The 21,119-nt window shown below is 48.6% G+C and overlaps 1 protein-coding gene across 1 annotated transcript in view; it reads left to right on the forward strand.

Moving 5' to 3' along the window:
* The window catches only part of MAPDA (N6-Methyl-AMP deaminase), a 173,548-nt gene that overhangs the window by 102,315 nt on the left and 50,114 nt on the right, over positions 1-21,119 (forward strand). Inside the window, exons 6-8 of the mRNA XM_078684933.1 lie at positions 11,214-11,340; positions 11,993-12,073; positions 12,312-12,450. Of these exons, the coding sequence (XP_078541059.1) occupies positions 11,214-11,340; positions 11,993-12,073; positions 12,312-12,450 (347 nt within the window). The remainder of the gene's footprint in view (positions 1-11,213; positions 11,341-11,992; positions 12,074-12,311; positions 12,451-21,119) is intronic.

The following is a 21,119-nucleotide window of genomic DNA, read 5'->3' on the forward strand; positions in this document are numbered from 1 at the left end:
TCTACATATCCCCGTCACCAGCCCAGAGGCAGCCCCCCTTCATCCCCCCTCTCCCTGTGTAATGTAAAAGCCAGCTCGTTTTCTCTCTGAATTTGCTGCTTTCCGGGGTGTGTCCCCCACCACTGGGCCCGGGGTCACATCTGTCACTGGCTTTAATTCTGACTCTCACCCCCGAGCTGTCAGATCAAAGCCCCCCCCTTTGGCGCCAGTCACCCGAGTACTTCACAGGTCTTTAAAAGACCATTTACTTGCTAATGAGGCATTGTTGTATTTGACCTCTTCTTAGCGCAGATCCACTCTGATTATCACTGGAATCACCCGGACCCCATAGACACTATGACACTATTAAAAAAAAAAAGAAAAGCACAGGTACGAGGTCTGCAAGGTCCGCGGGCTGCAAAGGAAGGCTTGCTGGGCTGCTGGCTGCCCGCGGGCCGTACTATGAGTACCCATGGTCTGGACCCAAACCGTGCGCTCTCCTTTTATCTGAATCGCACACAACAGTTCCGGGTGGATGACCAGCTCTTTGTTGGCTATGTGGGTGCCAAGAAAGGCCGGGCTGCACATAAGAGGACTATTTCCCACTGGTATCAAGGCCTGTTATTCCCTGGCTATAAAGGAACCTCCGACGGGTTTGCACACCTATTCTACCAGGGCAACAGCAGCTACTACTGCATTGGGACGTGGTATCCCCCTGCGAGACATCTGTCAGGCAGCCACGAGGACCTAGCTGCACACTTTTACTAAGCATTATTGCCTTAACAGTCAAGTCCGGAGAGACGGCTTCTTTGGCTGTTCTGTTCTCCTTGACTTTCTGGTCTGATCTTTGTTCGCAGACCCACCACCGGGGTTAGTATTGCTGGGGAATCTATTCTAAGGTAAGGAATCTATCACTAACGTGTTTCTTTCAGATGAACATGTTACTTACCTTCTGTAACGATATATCTGTAAGAAACATTAGTTAGTGATAGATTCCTTAACGCTCCAACCATCCTCCCCGTTCTGCGAAATGATTTCTGGGGTTAAGGTCATCCCTATCTGAAAGAAACAGGTTAGTATTAGATTCCTTACCTTAGAATATCCCCAGGCGTCAGTCTGGATCCGGAAACTTTTGCGTAGCAGTACCCCTGCGCGTCGGTAGGCGTCGTCTGCAGGCGTCCCCTGCAGCTCCGCGTCCGTCGTTGGCGTCGTGCGCCGTGATGACGTCGCTGTAGTATATAGACGCCGCCTCCGCTCGCTGACGTCAGTTCTTCTTTTTTCCGCACCAGTTAGCGCAGATCCGAGAAGTGCAGTACTCCGGTCTTTTGACCATAGTTTTTTGTGAATCCTTGATTCTTCTACGGTGCCGGTAGGATGCCCGGTTTTAAGAACTGTGACGACTGTGACCGCACGATGTCGGTCACGGATCATCACCGACTCTGCCTCCGGTGCCTGGGCCCCGACCACGCCGTGGGCGACTGTGTCGACTGCCGGGCCCTGACGAGTAAAGCTAGGCGGGAGCGGTCCCGCAAGCTACTCGAGCTGCGGGTGTCGGCCCCACGTCGAGAGCGGTCCCGGTCCGGCCGGAGGTCGAGGGAGCGGTCGAGGGAGCGGTCGCGGAGCCGCCACGAGCGCTCCGGAAGTCGTCATGTAGATTACGGAGAGGGTTGGGAGGGGTCTGAGGACCCTCTGTCACGCGAGTGTCAGTACAATGTGGACTGGACAGGTGATTTGGGTGACGCCAGTGGTCTGGACGACTCTCCTAACCCTGGCTTTGTCTCGCCTCCTACCGTGGCTTCGGAGGAGGGGGCTGCTTATTCTGTGGTGCTGATGAGGGCTGCCAAGGCCTTACACCTTGAGCTCCCTGTCGCGGCCGTGAGGCCTAACATCCTCACTGAGGTCTTCAAACCGCAGTCATGCCCACAGGAGCCTCTGCTGCCGTTCAACGAAGCCTTGTCTGACGTTCTTTTGGGCACGTGGTCCAGGCCCGCTTCAGGTTCGCCTGTTGATAGGAACGTGGCCAGACGCCACCGTCCGTGTAAGGATGACCCCAAGTTCCTGTCCACCCATCCCACCCCTGAGAGTCTGGTGATCCAGGCCTCGACTTCCCAGACCGCATTCCCGTCGGCCCCGCCCGACCGGGAATCCAAGAGGTACGACCAGTATGGAAAAAAGGTCTTCTCGTCCCTGAGTTTGGGACTGCGGTCTTGCAACACCGCATGCCTCTTGGGCTGCTACTCCCACTCTCTGTGGGATACGGTCGCGGACCTGCTGCCAGAATGCCCGCAGGAGGTACGGGCAAAGCTCGGCAAGGCTATGATTGAAGGCCGAGACGCAGCAAAATGCTCCATCAGGTGTGGTCTTGATACGACCGACTCGCTGGGCAGGGCGATGTCCACGACGGTGGCGATTCGTCGCCACGCCTGGCTGAGGTCCGCCAACTTTTCGGCAGATGTCCAGAATGCCTTGATGGACATGCCGTTCGATGGCAGTCGCCTGTTTGGCGATAAAGCGGACCACGCGCTGGAGCGCTTCAAGGACTCCAGGGTCACGGCCAAGTCCTTGGGTCTCTCGACCCAGCACCAGCAAACGGGTTCGTTTCGCTCCTTTCGTGGCCAAGGAAGGGGCGGTCCCACACGTGCTGCCAGCCACGCGCCGCAACACATTTCTCAACGCGGTGGCTCAACGCGGTGGCGGCCGTGCAGTCAGCCGTGGAGGCGGTCGGGGACAACGGCGAGGTCAGACCACACCTCCCCCGCAGCATCGGCCTCCAAATCCTCCTAGTCCGTGCTTTCAGGCCCATGTGACGCCAGTGGGTGGCAGGGTTCGCCATCACCACTCCCGCTGGCGCGCAATCACATCAGACAGGTGGGTGCTGCAGCTCGTCCGAAGGGGCTACTCCCTCCCCTTCGAGGCCACTCCTCCAGCCATGCCACCGCAGAACCACCGTGTGTCGGGGGACCACTTGACACTTCTGCAGGAGGAAGTTACGGCCCTCTTGGCCAAGGGGGCCATCGAGCGCGTTCCTGGGCCAGAAGTAGGGCGTGGTTGCTATTCCCACTACTTTCTGGTACCCAAGAAGGACAAAGGGGGCCTACGTCCTATCTTGGATCTACGGAACGTCAACGGCTTCCTCCGGAAGGAGAAGTTCAAGATGTTGACTTTGGCTCAGGTCTTGGCTGCTCTAGACCCGCTAGACTGGATGGTAGCGTTGGACTTGCAGGATGCGTATTTTCACATCCCCGTCCTGCCGGCCCACCGGCGTTACCTGCGGTTCACGGTAGGCCACGAGCACTTTCAGTTTATCGTGCTGCCATTCGGCCTTACCAGCGCCCCACGGGTGTTCACGAAGGTGATGGCGGTGGTCGCAGCCCATCTGCGCCGGTTGGGGGTTTCAGTCTTCCCCTACCTGGACGACTGGTTGTTGAAGGCGGGCTCGCCCCAGACAGCCGTCCACCACCTTCAGATGACGGCAGACCTCCTGCACGAGCTGGGGTTTTCCATCAATGTGCCGAAATCACACCTGTGTCCCTCTCAAAAGCTCCTTTTCATCGGAGCGGTTCTCGACTCGGCGCAGTTTCGGGTTTATCCTCCGGAACGGCGAGTCCGGGATATACAGGCTTTGATTCCCATCTTTCAGCCGTTATCCCGGGTTTCGGTCAGGTTGACGCTGCGGCTGCCGGGGCTGATGGCTTCCTGCATCCTTCTGGTGCATCACGCCCGGTGGCGGATGCGGGCGCTGCAGTGGGACCTGAAGTTTCAGTGGGCCCAGCATCAGGGCAACTTGTCCGACCATGTCTTGATCTCGGAGGGCACTGCGAGACAACTGCAGTGGTGGCTTACGGACCGCGATTGGGTCAGAGGCAGATCCCTCTCCCTTCCCCAACCGGAGCACGTGGTTGTGACGGACGCATCCCTCCAGGGCTGGGGAGGCCACTTGGGAGAGGCGGAGATCAGAGGCATCTGGTCTCCGGCGGAGTCCCGGCTCCATATAAACCTATTGGAGCTGCGGGCGATCCGTCTAGCACTGAAGGCATTCCTCCCCTTTGTCAACGGGAGTGTAGTGCAGGTGTTCACGGACAACACCACCGCCATGTGGTACTGCAACAAGCAGGGCGGAGTGGGGTCGTGGACCCTTTGCCAGGAGGCTCTGCGTCTCTGGCAATGGCTGGAACGTCAGAGCGTGACTCTGACGGTTCAACACCTGGCAGGTTCTCTGAACGCCAGGGCGGACGAACTCAGCCGTCGGTGCTCGGTGGATCACGAATGGCGTCTGAACTCGGACGTGGCGAAAGGCCTCTTTCTGCAATGGGGAGAGCCTTGGTTAGATCTATTCGCCACAGAAGAGAACACGCAATGTCATCAGTTCTGCGCGTTGGAGTTTCCAAGACGGCACTCGCACGGCGACGCCTTTCGGCGCGCGTGGAGTTGCGGTCTATTGTACGCCTTTCCGCCTATACCACTTCTGCCCAGAGGGCTGAAGAAGATCAGGCGCGACCGGGCCCAAGTTATCCTTGTGGCTCCGGACTGGGCTCGAAGGTACTGGTATCCCGAGCTACTCAGCATGTCAGTCGGTCCCTCAATCCGCCTGCCCCTTCGGGAGGACCTTCTGTCGCAGCAGCAGGGGACGGTCCTCCACCCGAACCTGTCCAGTCTCCACCTCCATGCGTGGAGATTGAGCGGCGACAGTTGAGGCCATTTGACTTGCCTCCTGAAGTTTGTGATGTGATTCTGGCAGCCAGGCGTCCCTCCACAAAGTCGGTATACGCCTGCCGGTGGAATAGATTTGTGGCATGGTGCACAGCAAAGGCTGTGGACCCTCTTTCTGCCCCTCTCTCCGAGGTTCTCCTCTTTCTTCTCTCTCTTGCCCAGCAGGGCTCTGCTCTGGGCACTATCAAGGGCTACCTTTCTGCCCTTTTGGCCTTTCTAAGGCTGCCTGATCAACCTTCTTTGTTCAAGTCCCCTATTGTAACGAGATTCTTGAAAGGCATCACGCACATGTATCCACCTGTTCCGTTTGTGATGCCTCAGTGGGACTTGAACCTGGTTCTGACCTTCTTGATGTGTGCTCCCTTTGAGCCACTTCATTCCTGTCCTCTCTGTCTCCTGACTTTAAAGACGGCCTTCCTGGTTGCCATCACCTCTGCCAGGAGAGTGAGTGAGCTCCAGGCTCTTTCTGTCAAACCTCCTTTCATGTCCATTCATCCAGACAAGGTGGTTCTGAGAACTCGACCTTCTTTCCTGCCCAAAGTAGTCTCTGCTTTTCACATCGGGCAGTCCATCACCTTACCCTCCTTCCCGCCTCCGCATCCTTCAAAGGATGAAGAGCGGCTCCATCGTCTGGACCCAAAACGTGCGCTTTCATTTTATATGGATCGCACTCGCCAGTTCCGGGTGGATGACCAACTGTTTGTTGGCTACGTGGGTGCGAAGAAGGGACGGGCGGTGCATAAACGGACCATCTCTCGGTGGGTCGTCCTGTGCATCAAAGCGTGCTACTCTTTGGCTCGGAAGGAGCCTCCTGTTGGGCTGAGGGCCCATTCCACTCGGGCCACGGCGGCTACTACTGCCCTGGGCCGGGGAGTCCCCTTGCAGGACATTTGTCAGGCGGCTACGTGGGCCTCGCTGCACACGTTTGCAAGGCACTACTGCCTGGACAGTCAAGTCCGGAAGGATGGCTTCTTTGGCCGTTCTGTCCTCCAGGACTTTCTGGTGTAAGCTGTATTGGTTCGCAGACCCACCACCGGGGTTGGTATTGCTGGGGTATCTATTCTAAGGTAAGGAATCTAATACTAACCTGTTTCTTTCAGATGAACAAGTTACTTACCTTCGGTAATGATATATATCTGTAAGAAACAGTGGTTAGTATTAGATTCCTTACCGCCCCACCCATCCTCCCCGTTCTGCGAACTGATACATAGGGATAAGGTCATCCCCTTCAGGGCCCTAGTTTCGCATGGCACCAGTGTTGGTTCTTACATGGCTCTGCGTGTTCTGGCGCGGAAAAGCTGTGTGCAAAGAACTGACGTCAGCGCGCGGAGGCGGTGTCTATATACTCCAGCGATGTCATCACGGCGCACGACGCCAACGACGGACGCGGAGCCGCAGGGGACGCCTGCAGACGACGCCTACCGACGCGCAGGGGTACTGCTACGCAAAAGTTTCCGGATCCAGACTGACTGGGGATATTCTAAGGTAAGGAATCTAATACTAACCACTGTTTCTTACAGATATATCGTTACCGAAGGTAAGTAACTTGTTCTTCAAGGCCCTAGTTTCAATGCACCAGTGGTCAGTATCTTGCATGGCTCTGCGTTCCTGGCACGGAAAGTCGTGTACAGAACTGACTTCAGCGCACGTGGGCGTGTCTAAGTAGCTCCAGCGACGTCATCTCGGTGACGACGACGCCAACGACGTACGCAGATCTGTGCGACGACACCCACCGACGCCCGGGGTACTGCTGACAAAAGCTTTCCGGATCCAGTCTGACGCCTGGGGGTTTTTCTAAGGTAAGGAATCTATCACTAACTAATGTTTCTTACAGATATATAGTTACCGAAGGCAAATAACTTCTTCATTTGTGGTCAATGTTTGCAATAATAGTGGAATTCTTGGCATTTGATAGATATTCTCCATGTTGTGTTTGACAGAAAATTGGTAGTTATTTGAGGATTAAGCTTGTATTCACTAAAAGGGAAAGCTGGTAGAACAAACATAGTGTTCTACTGTGAAAACAACCAGGAGGATTTAAGTTTTCTGTGATATTATCACATTAAAAGTAAATAGACAATCTGGACACCGCATAGAATCTAACACGTTCAACCTACATAGGTGGGAGCACTTGCACACAAATATAGTCCCATCTACAGTCTTGTGTAACTCCATCTTCTTTATTGATTTCTTCCGCAATGCTTGGTAAATAGCTAATCCTAGCGGACACGTTTCGTCTAGTCACATAAGGCTATGGATTTCTCAGGGCTCGGCATGATCAACATAAGTAGCTATCAAATTGATAAACATAATTTCGTTGCGAGTTACAGTGTGCATTAAATTGCTCATAGAAAAGTGCGCCCAAATCAACAAACGTCAGTGCCACCGTGCGGGACTTCAAACAAATATTTGGAAAGTCTAACACGTTTTATGCAAAAAAGCAAGCATAAAAGTAAGTAAAGGCAAAAAGCCTAATCTACAGACCAAACCCTTGCTCTGTGGTCAAGTTGCAGCAATGGAATGTTAAGATCCATACATTTTGGGACCACCTTTATATATTTTTTCTGAATGCATGTGAATGGAAGCAGGAGCCCGTGAGAGACCGAAACCTACGGATATATGCTGTTGTGGGCGGGTGCTGAGCTCTTTTTGTGTGAAGAATGCAGCAAGGCCTTGCATTAGTGAGTTTTCTTGTAGAGCTTGAACTCTCCACAGCCATGGCAAAGGATCAGTCGTGCTTGGCGCATCAAAAAAGTAAGAGTAATATTTAAAGTGTGCCCCTTCAAAACTAACATTTTAGCAAATACATGTGGAAATTGTGCAGTGAGATGGACTATTGGCACCGGTTTTTTCAAATGAATCTTGAGTGAGGGGTGGAAACGAGACATAAGTCCTCCGGGAGGAAGCTCGATCTCTTTGCCCATTCAGTGTAATTCAGGTGATGGGGCGTATGCCCAGTGGTTTCAGAGTTCACCAGTCTTAACCAGAGTTATATTCCGCTGGCTTCTTGAAGAGGACATTCATTGCAAAATGCACACAGTCTCAAAAACAAACACTCGGCTACAAAACAAGTAGACACATTTGTTCAGTTTACATATGTGGAGGAAGCCTACTATAGAAGGAACAAATTCAGCACAAGATCTCCTTTACCACACTTGTAATAATAAGAGAGGCTGACCATATTCAAGCGCATCTTATAATGTGCCTGTTCTAAGTGCTAGAACTAATAACCTTTTCTTTCGGCCACAATGCAGATCAGTCTTAAAAAATAAATAACTTTGTTGCAGCACAAGAGGCCGGGCCAGCACTTGGAATGTACACTTTCAAAAAATTGCCAACATGGTTGCTCTACAAGGGCTATGGTAGCATTATGAAAGCGCAGTCTCTGAAAATGGATAACACGCCTACTGCCCAAGAGGCCGGTCTGCCTTTGGAGTACACCGGTTCAAAAACTGGAACATAGCTTTCAACGAAAATACCTCCACGAGATAAAGAAAGTCCCAAATAGAACATTCTCTTTCCTATAGATGCTTTGGTCTTGTATAACATTATTAGGTGGTTCGCACTCCATGTTCTTCCGTTTCATTCCATTTATTTTGCTAGCAATTTCGACCAGATGCGTGCGTCCCTGGGATGTGCCAGCCCGAGTGCACTACTTCAAAGTATATACATATGGGGAGTGCGTAAAGACACACTCCACTCCCAGGTGCACTGCTAATTAGGATTATATTGCACTGTGGGACATGTAGTTATTGGTTCTAGCAGAATACGCGCGAAAAATGGGGAGATGATGGGCGGAGCAGGATGTAGCCATAAAAAGTGAATGTTATCGCGTGTGAGAGATTCTTTTTCCTGCAACGCGCAGCGCGGGTGGAATGAAGCGACTAACATAGCAGGTATGACGGGCACAAGCACGGTGATGTTGTAACGTTAAAATGCAGCAAGAGCCCAAAAGTTTAATAAGCACTGCATTAGCATGTAAGAAAGACTCAAATACCGCAGTTTACGATAAGCGTACAAATGTGTTAAAGCAACATTTGATAATAACTGTTCGTAAGCGGGGTTACTTTCGCGATGGCAAACAAATGGTGATAATGCTTAAAAAAAACCCCCTCCGAAGTCGAGTAGAACGGACTCCCTAAGATAACGGAAGTTTAGTATGTCGCATAGATTGCCATAAGGATGCGTTTGTTACGTTTGTATAGCACTGAGATATGTCGTATATAATAACACTTGGAATAAGATTGCTCGTGGCATAAATGAATTGTTAAGATGTTGCTTTTTTAAAGAAACAGTTACAATTTTTTTAAAAGAAACAGTTACAATTTTTTTGAAAAAAACAGTTACAATTAATAATGTTACTACTCATAATTAAAACATTGCTTGTAATTATTCACTTCCAGCTACCCCTGACGAAGGGCTGAACTGCAGCCCGAAATGCATTGGGTGTTAAAATGAAATAAAAGACTGCTACTCTGAACAATTTGATGTACTTGGATCTTATTTGCACGAGAGGTCCGGATGGACACATGTAAATATGAGAAGTTGCCAAAATACAGTATGAACATTCGTGTGGATTGGTCAAACAAGAACATAACGTAAAAAGAAATGAAGAAAAAGATTAAATTGAAAAAATTGAAAAAAAGTTGAAATGGTTGAAACTGACGTTGGATTTGGAATCCTAATTAGCAGTGCACCTGGGAGTGGAGTGTGTCTTTACGCACTCCCCATATGTATATATTGGTCTTGTATAAGGCATGCTGGAACAACAAGCAAACAGACTTAGCAGTGCTAGGACAGGTGATAGAAAGCATCAGCAATTCTCACAAGCACTCAGCAACGCACTTCCTTCACAGCTGCAGTGTAGATCTGTGAGACGTATACCCCAAACAATGATTTAAGCACTGACTGTCTTCAGACACATTGACCACATTTAGAGCTTACGAGCTCACAGCAAGAAGCTGGTCTTCCCTAGCCCATCATTGAGTCTCATTTGGGTCTGCCTCAACCAGCATCTGTCAATCTTGTGACATGTAGTTTTCTCATTACTGTGCATCGTAGGGGCTGTATTTCCTGAGCGCATGATTATAACACCGGGTGGTAAATAGGTACCGTTTGTGTCTGTGTAGTTATGGCTGTCAGTGTTGAACAATCCGTTAGTGAAGGAAAGACCGAAAATCTTCAGGTTTCATGCTAGTGATCAGGCAAGTTGCATGCTAGTGATCAGGCAAGTTGACCTACTCCACATATTGTTACTGATATTAGAAATGGTATATAATTTGGGGCAATTGTCAGTCTGTCCAGAGAGACGTTTTTGGGATGCTTTTTTTTCCGATTTGGATTGAATTGGTTTGAGTTTTTTGGAAAACCTAACATGTGTTTGCATTGCCTTTTAAATGGGTCCTTCATTTAAAGTATTATCCAATGAACAGGCAGAGTTCATTGCTCTTCTCCTTAAGAAAAAGTATGCAAGAATGCTGACCGCCACATTTTCCTACAAATTATAGATCTTTCTGGAGAGGGTTAAGGACATATGGGAGAGAAAATAATTTTGTACTGCCGTTTACAACTGAGGTGCCGCTCTGTCTAAGCAAAGTGGAAAGTTCAGTTACAGTTCTGACTTAGACTTAGAATAATCAAGAACTTAGCCTGTTCACAAGATATATTTTTTAAAATGACGGTTGGCACATAAATGAGCAGTGATGGTTCTGTTACATGAACATAATATGAGAGTCATGTACAGCAGTCCCAAATAACTCACTCTCGTATACAAACAATCAAAAAAAAAAATACCAGCTTTATTTGGCCATAACATTAACCCCTTGCATGCGGCCGGAATTTTGCTGCGGTGCGGCAAAATTGCACGCGTGCGCAGATCGGACGGCATGCACACGAGTACCGCAGCGTCGGACGGCCTGCAAGGGGTTAAAACCTACAATCAGTAATTTTTCTGTGGTGCACCTTCCATGTAACACCCTTAAGCCATACCGTTTTTACTCTTTTCCAGACTGCCCCCCCCCCCCCCACCCCTTCCTGTCTTGTTAAATTTCTCTTCAAACACCACCACAGAACTTTCCTGCAGCCACATCTCATATCTTCTTCCAACAAGCAACCCTAGAACTGTTTCATGCTGCTGGGCCACTCATCAGTGAGGTGTGGCTTGATTCGTCTGCACAGTAACCACAATGCCATTCTTGGATTAAGGTAAACAAAAAGGGTATTGGTGAAATGCTTAAATTAATCAGAGCCACTGGTACTTACTTTGGACCATATTCCTGTCAATCCTTTTATATGGTAGCATGAAAATGGTCATTGAAATGGATGGAACTTATAATTTGAAGTCTCTTCAAATGCATTGTGCTAAGGGAACGTTTTGAGGAGTACGATTATAAACACAATTTGTATATCAATTTCCACTTAAATCTAAAGTTTACTTTCAACTGTTGGAAGTTTGTCCCAGATTTTTGGTGTTTCTTGATATGTTTCTATGAATATGATTTTTTCTGAACTCTTATGCATTGTAGGTTTTTGTTAGCAATCGATAGAAGAGGTGGTCCTGAATTTGCAAAAGATACGGTTAAGCTGGCAGAAGAATTCTTTCTTTCCTCTGACGGAATTGTACTTGGACTGGATCTCAGTGGTGATCCTACAGTAAGATACCCACTGTTTTATTAGATGTCATGTGAACGAGGAACTAGGAAACGGTGCAGTTTTGTGGACTGAGAAGTAAAAAAGAAACAGCTTGATAATGATGTCTTAATTTAAATTTTCCCGATATATAATCAATATAATTTGGTCTTTCATTCTGCATAACTGTATGTGTTCTGCAAATACACGTTCAGGCCTATAATGACAATGAAACGATTAGAGTAAATGCAGCAATAAAGTACATTTCTCAGTAACATAGCACAGATGCCAGGTAGAACATCTAGCACTCAAGTAAGGACAAGTTTTAGGCTAATAATTCTAATAATTATGATAACTTATTATTTACCTAATGCTTCATGCCACATTATTGTGGCCTCTAAGTGCTGTATTTAAAATGTGTTACTATTGTTCAGTTTAGTGGTACTCACTTTAATTGTATTGGAACAAGGAAAGGTGGAAGTTTAACTCTCTGGGACATCTTGCTTACAGTATTGTTCTAGTGTTTAGTAAAGCAATCACATGTGTTATTGTAGTACAAAGACAAATAGCAGCTAATAAGTTATTATTTCTATGGTAAAAGCAGGTTATGTCTGTATCCAGCAGCTTGTTATTATTTGGCAGAGACTACGATTAATTCTGCATTCTCTTTTTAAAGGTAGGGCATGGCAGAGACTACATGGACATTCTTGCAGAAGCCCGAAGATGTGGTCTTCGACTTGCCCTGCACATTTCTGAGGTAGCCTCTTAGTTTAAGTTCTTCAAACATATGTGTTGGGAGTGGGGAGAAATGGAAATGGAAACAGGGGATGGACAAACACACAGCGGCAGGTAAAAGCTACGAGCTAATTTTTCAACATTAGCTATTACTGAGGGTCTAACTAACATGCAGTGCTGCTAGAAAATGTTTATGTGTTCAACTATTAATTGACACATTTTTGTCTCTGGTGATATCCATTTCCTTCATTCGAGTTTAGATCCCAGACCAGAATGCAGAGACCGAACTTCTCCTTAGTATTCCACCAGACAGGATTGGACATGGCACGTTTCTCAGTTCTGCTGTAGGAGGAGCATTTGATATGGAAGCGTATGTCAAACAGCACCAAATACCTCTTGGTAAGGAGAAAGGGTATACCATATTCAGTGCTTCTGTACCAAATTTCAAGATATGTGCATGACCAGAACAATTATTCATTAGGCAGTGACATTAATCGAAAAGAAAGTAATAATTGTTGTGGCATTGAGGTTTTCCATGTTAACTTGTTGATGAAAAGTGTGCATTGTACAAATTCTGAGTGATATGTTACCAACCAGTCTGGGAAGATCTGAACGGTGCTTTAAGTAGCTTGACCTCACGCAAAATTTACTAAAATAGACTGATTCCTTATCAGTAATCTGCATTACTACTGCACCATCTTCCTTGTCTCTCGAGAAAAATCATTTATTTAGCTAAAATCATTATTCACCACAACTGCAACAAAGGGAGGACAAGCACGTTTATTGCATATGCACAAAATAAAACAGCTGGGAGAGTGACCTTACCATGAAAGAAGCACAAGTCAGTCTCAAATTACACACACTTCGAGTCTATTCTTATAATAGTATTTTTGGCTAACAGCCATAACTCCAATACAATAGTAACAATAGAAAATCTTTGCGCTTTTCTGTTCTTTCCTACCCAGTCTATTTCATAATCACACACTTCCTCAGAGTGCAGATTTCCTGTTTTCATGAGTCTAGCAATCACGCCATCTATGCAAATCTAAGTTTGGAACATCCTCTGCTGCTCTGAGTTTCCTGCAAAATATCCAAGTCACGAAGGTTCCCAGAAGCACATTGTGCAGGAGGAAAAAAAACCTTAAAAATCGACCGCACTTGGACCTAGCATTTATGTACGTGTTATGCTAAGAATCCCTCTAAGGATCTAGTCAACCCCATTACCTGAGAATGAGAGACCCCGTCCTGGTCTCGAGTTGGACACCCCGCGAGGGATGTTAGACCACTGCGAATTTGGAGTGCCTGCATGAAGGAACCTCAGCTTCTCTGGTCAGTGTGTGAGCCGGGAAGTCACGGTCTCCACTGTCTTCCTAAGCAAGATTTGATGTATATATACCCATAGGTCTCCCCAGGGTCCTATGTTGCTGTGTTACTGTGTCATCCTAAAGGATGACGATGGGCCTGAATTTTATACAGAGATATTATACAGGAGATGGTAGTCCTGCTGAGATTCCAAGAAACCTCATGTATAATGTATGAGACTCGAACTAGGGAAAAACCCGCGTTCTGAATGCAGTGTTGTATCTAGGTAAAAGGTCAGTCCCTAAGAACCGTTATGTATGTAATGTAGGGAAGAATATAGGTGAAAGGTTGCTATGTTACCTGCGCCTATATAGGGTACCTATAGGGAATATAACATCACTAAAGCCATCATCAGTCACATTTATAGTTTTCATCAATTCCCACTGGGTTATTTGCACCCAGCGAGCAATTAGTTTTGCTTGACACATGGGTAACAAACTCCGAAAAATGTTTGTGCATCATTGAACAGCCTTTACTCTTTGGGCACATCCTGCCACACTGACGTTCCAAAGTATTCAAAAACCATTCTTTTTCTTTTGTGATGATGCAGCAAAGTTGATGCTCTACTCATAGAATGCGAAGGCAAATCTTTTATTCCTTTTGCTGGTATAACCATAGATGGGGTGTGCAGAGTCAACTCCTGTTTGGGGGTAGTTGATTGTATATAGTCGCCACACTGCCAGAATAAAACCATAAGGCTCAAGGTACTGCCCTGCATATCGGCATTGTATAGACGGGTGACATTCCATCCCACTTTAACAATTCCATTTCCCTGAAAGCAAAGAGAGAATCTCATTAGTTTCACAGCTAGTTTAGGATGACGTTTAGTTCCAGTCTATGTATATCTGTCTGTTTTCATCCCATAACTGCTGACATGTTCCTTTTACATCTTCAAATCTCAGAGGATTATTTGTTTCTGTGCCATTCCATAAAGATAAGGCCCTACATGTGAGCCTAGCTCCAGTAAACAATTATTAGCAAATACTGTTGCTTCAATATTTTATACTGGCCTGGCTGCACAATCTGGGGGCAGCGGTTTGGCAGAATAATTACTACAGGTGGATGATGGATTAGATCTCCCTAGAATAGCTTGTTCCAATACCGCTTCCTCCCAATTTGCATAACTATATCTCTTTCATTATCTCCGTTTTAGCTGTCAGAATTTGTAAAACTTCAGGGCTTGTATTAAATCTAGTTGTAGTAACTCGGGTGGTCAGTGGACCAAGATGAGTGTGCTGTAATTGGGCTTTTATCCTGCACAAGAAAAGGTGCAATAAGCTGTTTGTAATATTAACAAGCACTTCCTTAGGATACACTAAAGGTGATGTTTCTATGGCATGGGGAATAAGAGAACATACATAACAACTATCATTTTGTGTATTGGTATCTATATTATGCATATCTGTATACCACATATTATCAAATAAAGAATTATGCAAAGGATTTATATCTGTTTCATTAAAAACAGTTCTGCGAGGGGGGGTGGCCAACTGCCGGAGGTAATGGCCGTTCTTGATGCGGCTCATCCGAGCGCACCCGTTTTCATAAATATCTGTCACATACTGATCCGGCGACTGGTGCAGTGAGCCACCGGAATGCAGCGAAAGATGCTGGGGACCTAAAGAGACTATTCCCGTGTCTTTCCGTTCCGAGATCGCGGCGATCTGACCGGCGGCGCATTTGGCCTGTGGAAGCACCGCCTCTCTGAGGACGCAGCCTATGCAGTGCCATGGCCTGCAGCCTTGCTTTGGACGTCCTGCGGGGCTCCGTGGGTCACGTGACGCTCCTGGGGCCTGGTGGAAAGTGTGTTCAGGCGCTTGCAGCTGTGGCGGCGCACCTCGAGACATAAGAACGGCGAAATCCTGTAATCGGCCGGACAGATTGCTCACCGCCGGCAGTGGAGAGGCCCTGCCTGCCCCCATCAGCGACGCCGGTGAGTGACGATCCTGGTGTCCCTCGCCTGGCCTGGACAGTGCTTGGGCGCCATTTGTTTTGCATGGAGGCGGTGCGGCCTCAACCTCTCCTCAACGCGGCTTGACAAGGAGTGACTCTGCCTCTGTGGCGTGGCTTCCCTTGTGAACTTCCAGTGAGTCCCCCCCCTCCGCATGGCGCTGCTGGTCCCTCCACCTGGCCATCTTCGACGCTGCAGGGGCTGGGTGCGGTCCCTAGTTGTCTGTGGGGTCTCTGGGGTGATTTTACCCACTTTGCGTGACTGCAGGGGGGAGACTCCAACGTGTGACAGCCACCTTTAGCAGCCGGATACTGTTGGGGTGTTGGGCCCTCTCATCGATGGGGGCTGCGTGGAATTGTCAGGCCCAGCTGGTCTTGGGCCCTGAAGGAGGTGCGCTTTGCTGACGATGCCGAACTAGAGCTCGGGCAGGGGGTGCCTGGGTGCTCTGTCGGTGCCTTTGTGCCGACACTCCCTGACTCCATTGCGCCATCAGGACTGGCCTGCTGCGGTACCGGGGACAAGCCAGGCTGCGCTCCGCCTGCGCAGGCCGGTCCGTTGTCCTGTGCTTTTCGTCCTTCACGTCTCCCGAGCCATGGCGGGAGGTTGCAGTTCTAAAGCAGCGGTGCAGGCCAAGTTGACTAAGTATGCGTGGGATGGTGGACCCGACACAAGCATGAAGGAGGGACCCGCTACACCTGAAAAGCCGCAATCCGGCAGGAAGAAGGAGCCTACGCTGCAGGACATTATGGAGGCCATAACAACACCTCGGAGGTGGCCCTTATATGGGCAGACATGCGCTCTATGAACTCACTGTTGAAAGACGTTGAGGTAAAGACCAGTTTCCTGATCGAGGACACTTCTGAGCTGCAAAACAAGATGGAGGCCATGCAGGCCCATGCCGCAAAACTGTAGGCGCAGCTGGACGATTATGAGGGGCGCTCCAGGCGCAGTAATATTCATATACTTGAGGTGCCAGAGCAGGCCGAGGGGCCATCAGCGGACCTCTTTGTGGAAGAACTGATCTCGACCTACCTGAAGCCAACTGGCCTTTCTAATTTATTTTCTGTTAAAAGGGCTCACCGCGTGCCGGGCGGCCAGCCGAGGCCAGGGCCACCCTCCCCCCACGGCCCTTGCTGGCTAGGATATTCAAATTTCGGTACCGGGTTGTCATCCTGCAATGTGCCCAGTCAATACAGAACAGCTGCAACACCTTCTTCCCGGACTTCACCCTCAAGGTGCAGCGTCAACGCCGCAGTTTCCTGGATGTGAAAAAGGCGTTTCGTGAGCGGGAACTGAAGTATGCCATGCTCTTCCACGCCAAGCTGAGGGTGAAATCTGAGGAGAAGGATTGGTTTTCACCAACCCTGAAGAGGCTGGCATACAGCTGGCCCGAGGGGCAGGAGTGCACAAACACATCCGGCAGAAGTACCCCGCCTGAAGAGCAGGAGGCAGTGACTGGTGGGCCGGAGTAACCGCTCTGTATGTGGGTTTCTCTAGGTATGGTGGGGTCGCTCCTGTTTCCACGGATAGAACATAATTTTGCCCTCATCTCCTATGGTGTTGTTCATGTCTTCGGGCTGAGACTGGGCCTTGTTGGGTACTTCTCCACAACAGACTTCAAGTGACTTTCCTTATTGATCCTTGACCTCTTTGTAGTGTCCCCACAATGTTTCCGGGGGGTTTATTTGCTTCTTCCAATCGATCTCATTCTTCGTTCTATGTATGCACTAGTTGTTAGTTGCCTAGACGGGTGCTCGGTTGGCAGGTAGCTGCCCCTTGAACGTAAGGAACAAGAGACCGATATGACTCGCTTGGAGGAGGAGATCCTCGACTTGGAAGGCGCAGTTTGAACCAACGAGTCAGCAGAAGTTCGTCAGAAACTTCGCATAAAAGTCAAGGAGTTTTCCAACTTGGCCTCCGAGGCCGCTAAAACATACCGTCGGGCCACATTCAGTAAGCTCTATTATGTGGGAGACAAGGCGGGCAAACTGCTGGCCTGGTTGGACCGCAGGGACAGGACCCAGCGGGTTGTGGTGGAGTTGGAGATCGACTCGCCTCATCTTCTCACTATGCCCAAGACATAGCGGATGCGTGCGGCCACTATTACCAGGCACTTTACACGTCTCGCACAATGCATTCTGAGGAAGACGCCGCTTCTCTTCTCCATGATCTCTCGCTGCCACTCCTTACTGAGGAGGAACGCTCTGACTTGGATCTTGAGATCGCGGTGGAGGAGGTGGAAAAGGCCATCCACGATCGGCGGGGAGGGAAGGCATCGGGTCCTAATGGCATACCCATAGAAATGTTCAAGATCATGGCGAGCAAGAGCACGCCGTACCTGGTCGCCATGTTTTGTGCCAATAAAGAAAGGGGTATCACAATGATGATCAGCGGCTGGCCAACATAGTCGTCATCCCCAAAGCGGGTAAACCGCTAACAAATGTTTATCTTATAGACCCATCTCATTGCTCAACTCTGAAGCGGAAATCCTGGCGCAGATCCTTGCCACTAAATTGCTCAGGATCCTCCCACGCCTGGTCCATCCGGATCAGTCGGGATTTATGCCAGCGAGAAATACCTTTCTTAATCTGCGCAGGCTTCACGGGGTTTTCGGCAGGGTGCCCACGATTCGGGAGGATGCGGTTGTGGTGTCCCTGGATGCCGCATCTGCTTTTGACACCATCGAATGGCCCTATTTGTTTCCTGCACTCCACAAATTGGGGTTTGGGTCGGAGTTCAACGACTGGGTGCGACTTCTCTATTGCCATCTGCTTGCACAAGAAGTCGACAACAAGAAATCCCTAGTTTTCGCTCTTGGTATGGGCACCCGACAGGGTCGTCCCTTATCACCGCTCTCTTCGCATTTGCCCTGGAGCCCCTGGCAGCTTGGGTCCGTCGGGACCCTGCTATCCGGGGCCTTCGTTGGACACAGGGGTGGGAGGACCGCATTTTCCTATATGCAGATGACATCATGCTCTATTTGGCCTCCCCAGCAGCCTCCCTTAACGTTGTCTTGGACATCTTTGGCGTGTTCGGCAGATTTTCAGGGTATACCATCAACTCATCCAAGTCGGTGGTCTACGTCCTCTGTGGTGAATGGTCCTCGGTCCCCGGGGCTGCCAGCTAGCGGCTGCAGCTGACTGTTTCAAATACTTGGGGATCTGCGTCTTGAAAGACCTTCCTGGATCCTACGACAAAAATCTTCGACCGCCACTGGAGCGTTTTAAAGCCGACCTTCTCCATTGAAAGTCGCTTCCGCTGACACTCCTAGGGCAGGCAGCCCTGTTCAAGATGCTGTCCCTTCCTAGATTCTTATGCGCATTACAAAACACTCCACTTCCAGTCCCAGAATCGTACTTTAGAGACCTTGACGGTGCTGTTCGAGATCTCTTGTGGGAAGGTAGACCACCACATATCGCCATTCATAAACGTATGCTTGGATGGTTCGATGGGGGTATAAGACTCCCAGATATTAAGAGATATTACTGGGCGGCGCACTTAGCGGCGATTAACCAGTGCACATATCGGTCGAATAACGACCCGGCCTTCCAAATTGATCGATGTCTCCTTCCGGGGGGCGGCTTCAGTGGTGCGACATATGCGCGACCCTTGCAGCCCGTCCTCACCGGCCCAACAGGGCACGCTGTGGCTATATGGAAGGCGGGTAACAGGAGTCTGGGCTGGGAGGGCAAACTCACGCAAGCCACGTCACTACGGCACAGCGAACAACTAGGTAGATTGATCCGGTCCAAGGGCTTTGACAAATGGGACCTAATTGAAATTTCCAGGGTTGGCGACCTTTTGAAGTCTGGAGATGTGGTGCCCTTTTCTCGACTGCAACAGGAATACGATCTCGCTAAATCTGAATACTTTCGATATCTTCAGATTAGGCATGCCTTGCTCGCTGTTATCCCTAGAGTTAGCGATCTCCCCGACTCCTCCCCGCTTGAAGATAGGATACTTGATGGTGATCTACCCGAGAAGGCCATCTCCATTGTTTATAAAAAAAACTCATTAACAATATGGCGGTCTCTCTGACCAACTTGGAGCATGCGTAGTTTGCGCTACTACGCACTACGCGATTTGCACGTAGCACAGTGCAAAACACGTAGCGTAGCATACCAGGCTATTTTTGCTTGCTCGCGCTCCTCAACGTCAACGTCAAGTTGGCGACCGCGAGCGAGCAAAATCAACATTCTGGTGAGACTTTTTCCTCGTTCGGGATCAGCATCATCAAGTTGCCGATCGCAAGTGTGGAAAATATACCTCCCGGCGAGAATCTCAACGCGGGGAGGTCAGGTTTCTCATTGCGAGTGAACGCGTATGCTCGTGACAGCTCGCAATGAGAAACTACTGTCTGCGTTGAGAAAGCTGCCTCTCAAGTACAAATCTACTCAGGCGGCAGAAAACAACCTCTTGCACTGTGCAAGATTTCATTTGCAATGGTTGCACAGTGCGGACAAGCATCCGGCACTGTGCAATCGGTGCGAACAGCATTTCCCTACCGCACTACGCAGTTCCCGTAGCTACACATATCGTGCAAAGTGCACTTTGAGTAGCTACGCGTAGCGCTACAACACAAACTACGCCCAGGGTTAGTCTAGATGTTGTATGACATGGTCACTATCTAGTAACTGTACTAGGAGCTCTAGGAGAGGGTAGAGCCTGTCCATTGCATAAACCACCATGACTGCAAATGTGTTGTGTTTGTAACATGCCTTTTTTCGTAATAAATATTTTGGGGGGGAAAAAACCAGCTCTGCGAAAGCGTAATATTTCTTCCCAAAGGGTGGGGTTTTTTGCATTCACATAACACATAATACAATACCAAATTATCAGAGTAATAATCATAACCACTGAACTCATTATTATAATATGAAAAATATCTTTTAACTGTCTCTTCATTGTTTCATTTACTCCGGGACCATTGTTTCCTTCTCTCTCTGCAGGAGTGAGGCTGAAAGAAAGATAAGATCCGTTACGTGTACCCAGTTCCCCATCCTCTCCAATTTTACTGCTGTTGGCGTGCTCTATGTAATTTCATTTTTCAGTTTTACCTGGAATCCCGCACCAGTACCTATTCTTTTCATGACCTTGATTAGGTATGCCCATTCCACTCTATCAAATGTGCTTGTGTCAAGTGAAATCACCACTTTTTCAATGTTGCTGATCCATGCTTACCACAGGACCTGACATCCCAAGAGAGACCCATATATATCATACTACTAGGCAAACCCATTTCCTTTGTACCACCTTGGTAGCATCTATGCCACCTAGCTATGTAAGATACACTCATGGGTAGGTCGACTTTAGTAGCAGATAGGTACCAGTATCCTCAAGCTGTAACACAACATAGTCAGACAAGCTAAAGCTGTAACCCTGAACCGGTCCAGCTGAGTATTCCCAACCCATATGCCACTTACCTAGTTCTCAAGAAGCAGTGGCTATCCTAGCATGTCATACATATACAATACTAGTCTTTCAAAATAATTATTTTGCATTTTTGCTTTGTAATTTAAGAGTCATGATGTGTTCTCTTTGGCTTTTCTTTGAAAGAGATACGTCAAGATACCTATGCATATATGTTCCCTTATCAACAAACAAGACCATTTAATCATTTATTTATTATTCTCCAGAGTTATCATGTACTCCTTTTGGCCAAAACAAGATGTTTCTCTATGCCTCTAGGCTGCTCCCACTTTACCAATCCAAGACACCGCATTGAACGGTCTAAAGTTCTGCAACCAAGAACAAT

The sequence above is a fragment of the Lissotriton helveticus genome, chromosome 3_2, assembly GCF_964261635.1.
Source record: "Lissotriton helveticus chromosome 3_2, aLisHel1.1, whole genome shotgun sequence".
In the NCBI taxonomy this organism is placed as follows: Eukaryota; Metazoa; Chordata; class Amphibia; order Caudata; family Salamandridae; genus Lissotriton; species Lissotriton helveticus.